The following is a 4367-nucleotide window of genomic DNA, read 5'->3' on the forward strand; positions in this document are numbered from 1 at the left end:
TTGGTCATGGGGCTTGAACTCTGGGTCTGGGTGCTGTCCCTCAGCTCTTCAGCTCAAGGCGAGCATTCTACTACTTGAGCCACCGTGCCACTTCTGGTTTTCTGAATGGTTTATTAGAGATAACAGTCTCATGAACTTTCTTGCCCGGGCAGGCTTTGAACCATGATCCTCAGATCTCAGCCTCCTGAGTAGCTAGGACTAACTCTTAAAAAAAAAAAAACATTTGATTAAAATTATCTTTATTCTTTAAAATGTCTCTTTTAGGGTGTCTGCCAACTTCCCAGTAAAAATGATGAAAAGGAATGTCCACACAGAAGAATTGATATCAGGTATTACTTGAATTTTGTTGCTGGCCTGTTTAGCTTTTCTTCTTTTGAACCAATTTCTCCCTTCCTCTGAGTATCTTGAAGTTTATCTAAATGTCTGTCTGTCTGTCTATCTATTGTGTTGGTGTATAAACACACAGGGCCTAATGCAAGTTCTCTACCACTGAGCTACAGACCCAACCCCCAAACACTTCAAATCATTTAAATTTTCCACCCATCTTTAACATCTCTCCTCTTTCTTGATTTTCTCTCTTCTCTATCTTCATTTAACCTCCTCTTTCTTTTCTCCTTCTCCCTTCTCTCTCTCTCTCTCTTTTTTTTTGGGGTCCGTTGTGGGCCTGAACTCTGGGCCTGGGCGCTGTCCCTCAGCCCTTCACCTCAAGGCTAGTGGTCTACCACTTGAGCCACAGTGCCACTTCCAGCTTTTTTTTTTTCTGCTTATGTGGTGCTGAGGAATCGAACCCAGGGTCTCATGCATGTAAGACAAGGGCTCTACCACTGAGCCACCTTCCCAGTCCCCTCTCTCTCTTTTTTAACTGGTAGTTTGGGGGCTTAAACTCAAAGCCTCATGCTTGCTAGGTGAGTGCTCTACAATTTGAACCATACTATAGACAAATCCCTGTTTAGTCTGAAAGGTCATGTGTTTCTGCCGATTAGAATATTTAGCCTGAAATATGTAAAGAACAAAGACTATATGCAGACTGCTTTCACCTCACCATGATTCCTCCCACAGCCCCAAAATAGTTCCTGCAGGGGGACAGCAAAGTAATAATTGCTTTTCGCTCATATATCTCTTTCAGAGCAAAACTTAAAGACCTGTGTTATTGTTTTAGACAAACCTGATCTTGCTATGTAGTCCAGACTAGTCTTTTTTTTTTTTTTGATTAGAAAAAGATTTGGTCCTCAAAATGTTCAAATTAGGCTTATATAGGTGCTCTACACAATCAGTGACATTTCTCTAGTAACGAACTATAGAAATGATCCCTGAAAGTATAGTCTTGTCCAGACTAGTCTTGAACTCAACATCCTCTTGCCTCAGCCTCTTGAGAGCTGGAATTATAAGTAGGCACTACCACATCTGGCTCAGGAATATAGTTTTAGTCTATATTCCTTTTAAATAAAACCAAGTGAATCATTAGAAGACTACTAAAAAAAAGCTTGACTTTTAATTTGAAAATGACCTGTAAAGTACCTTAAGGATCCTTCTTTCTACGTAAGATAAGCTCTAGAAAGAAGCTGTATCTCCAGATGCCTCTGAACAGACACCAAGAGTCGTTGAGCTTTTACTCAATTAAAAGTGAGTCATTTCGTTGAAAAAAAAAACAAAAAACTTGAAGACCTAAACAGACTGCAAGTTTGGGTGATTTGAATGATCAACCTAGTGATAATCTCCTCTTCAGGATATTAGATCATATGTGTATATTTTAGGTATTTTGTTCCTTGCTGTTTTTTGAAGTCCTATGTTTATTATATTTCAAACATATAATAAAAATTATCTGCTCTTTTTTCTTTTTAGATTGATACCCAAAGATCAGTATTACTGTGGTGTTCTCTACTTCACTGGCAGTGACATTTTCAATAAGAATATGAGAGCTCATGCCCTAGAAAAGGGTTTCACAATTAATGAATATACCATCCGTCCTTTGGGAGTTACTGGTGAGTCTTCATGACTATCCTTATCATCTGGAGAGGTTTTTCTTTTCTTTTCTTTTTTGTTGGCTATGGAGTTTGAACTGAGTTCTTTTCTTTTTGTTGGTTGTGGAGCTTGAACTGAGTTCTTTTTTTTTTTTTTTTTTGGGTCCGGTCATGGGGCCTGAACTCTGGGCCTGGGCGCTGTCCCTCAGCTCTTCAGCTCAAGGCTAGTGCTCTACCACTTGAGCCACAGTGCCACTTCTGGCTTTTTTCTTTTTGCTTATGTGGTGCTAAGGAATCGAACCCAGGGCCTCACGCATGCAAGGCAAACGCTCTATCACTGAGCCAACTTCCCAGCCTGAACTGAGTTCTCTTTGTCCCCGAGTTCTTTTCTCAAGGCTACCTCGCTACCACTTAGAGCCATAGCACCACTTCCCATTTTGTGGTGGTTAATTGAAGATAGATCTTACAGACTTTTCTGCCCTGGCTGGCTTCAAACTGTGATCCTGAGCCTCCTGAGTAGCTAGGATTATAGGTGTAAGCCACTAATGCCCAACTGGAGAGAAAATTTTTCTCAAAAGATATTTTAGGTGACCAAATATAGTTTTTGTAAAAAGGTTTCTATTGACTATGCAAAATAATTGTAGTCCTTCAAGTTAGGACAGGCATTCCCAGGCCTCAATTCATGGGTGTTATTCGAAGCAAGTTATTTCTGCCTCTACTAGAATAGTTAGATCCTTCCTCCTATGATGATCATTTAAAAAAAAAATTCTGAAAGGTTTGTTAGTTTCTTGGCCTATTGCCTTTTTTATGTGTATATGTGCCTATACTAGGGCTTGACCTCAGGGCCTAGGTGCTCTCTTTTGATTTTTTTTTTTTTTTTTTGTGTGTGTGTGTGTGTGTCCGTCGTGGGGCTTGAACTCTGGGCTTGGGTGCTATTCCTTCCCGGGCTGGCTTTGAACCGTGATCCTCAGATCTCAGCCTCCTGAGTAGCTAGGATTACAGGCGTGAGCCACCAGTGCCTGGCTTGATTTTTTTTTTTTTTTCTTTTTTGTCAGTTGTGGGACCTGAACTTTGGTCCTAGATGCTGTATCTCAGCTTTTCAGCTCAGGGCTAGCGCTCTACCACTTGAGCCACAGTGCCACTTCTGGCTTTTTTTGCTTATGTGGTGCTGAGGAAGTGAACCCAGGGCCTCATTCATGTAAGGCAAGCACTCTACCACTGAGCCACCTTCTTAGCCCTCCCTTTGATTTTTTTGCTCACAGTTAGCACTCTACAACTGCTCAACAACTTGAGCCACAGCCACAGCTCCTCTTCCATCTCTTGGTGATTAATTAGAGATAAAAGTCTTACAGATTTTCCTTCCTGGGCTGGCTTTGAACCGTCCTGGGCTGGCTTTGAAACGAGATCCTCAGCTCTCTGAACCACTGTCTCCTGAGAACAGTGTCTTCTGAGACTCAGGTATATTACTTTTTAGAGCCACTTAAAACTGACAGGTTGGAGTATAACTCAGTGGTAGAGCATGCACTTGGCATGCCAGTACCAACAAAGCAAAACAAAAGAAAATCAGGATACTTTGACTCTATGTTTTAATATTTAAAAGGATGAGGATTTATCCTTTATGCTTTATGGATCTTGTTAACATTTGACAGACTATTCTATGATTTATTCTTTTCTGTTTGGGAGAATGAATTTTTGTCATTGTGTCCTAAAAGCATGAAATAGGGCATTAATCATCAGTGCCTGGGGCAATGCTTCTCTTATTTTAATGTGCATACACCGAATGTATACATGTCACTTGGATCTTTATTGTTTTTTATTTGCTAGTCATGGAGTTTGAACTCAGGGCCTGGGCACTGTCCCTGAGCCTCTTTGTGCTCAAGGCTAGTTAGTACTGTACCACTTGAGCCACAGCAGACTTATGGCTTTTCTGAGTAGTTAATTGGAGATAAGTGTGTCACAGACTTTCCTGCCCAGGATGGCTTCAAACCACAATCCTCACATCTCAGCCTCCTGAATAGCTAGGATTATAGGTGTGAGTCACCAGCATTTGGCTTCTTTGGTTTTGTTGGGGGAGGAGGGTGAGGGGAGAAATTTGGTATTGGGTTTGAACTCAGGGCTTTTGTTTGCTCTGGTTAGTTTTTGAATAAAGTCTTTCTTTTTTGCCTGGGCTAGCTTGGACCATGATCCTCCTATTTATGTTTCTTGACCTATCTGGATAACAAGCACACACCACTGTGCTCAGTTTTTCTATTTAGATGAGTCATAGACTTTTGCCCAGAGTATCCTGGAACTGTGAGCCTCCAGATCTTAGCATCCTGAGTAGATAGGTTTACAAACCTATCTACTGACACCTGGCTTGGGTCCTTATTTTTTATTTATTTTTACTTTTTTTATTTTTTATTTTTT

General features: G+C 40.8%; 1 protein-coding gene across 1 annotated transcript in view; it reads left to right on the plus strand.

Moving 5' to 3' along the window:
* Positions 1-4367, plus strand: part of Polb (polymerase (DNA directed), beta) — a 41053-nt gene that overhangs the window by 32286 nt on the left and 4400 nt on the right. The window contains 2 exon segments of the mRNA XM_013024595.1: positions 265-329; positions 1843-1982. Of these exon segments, the coding sequence (XP_012880049.1) occupies positions 265-329; positions 1843-1982 (205 nt within the window).

This window comes from Dipodomys ordii, unplaced genomic scaffold, assembly GCF_000151885.1.
Source record: "Dipodomys ordii isolate 6190 unplaced genomic scaffold, Dord_2.0 Scaffold4, whole genome shotgun sequence".
In the NCBI taxonomy this organism is placed as follows: Eukaryota; Metazoa; Chordata; class Mammalia; order Rodentia; family Heteromyidae; genus Dipodomys; species Dipodomys ordii.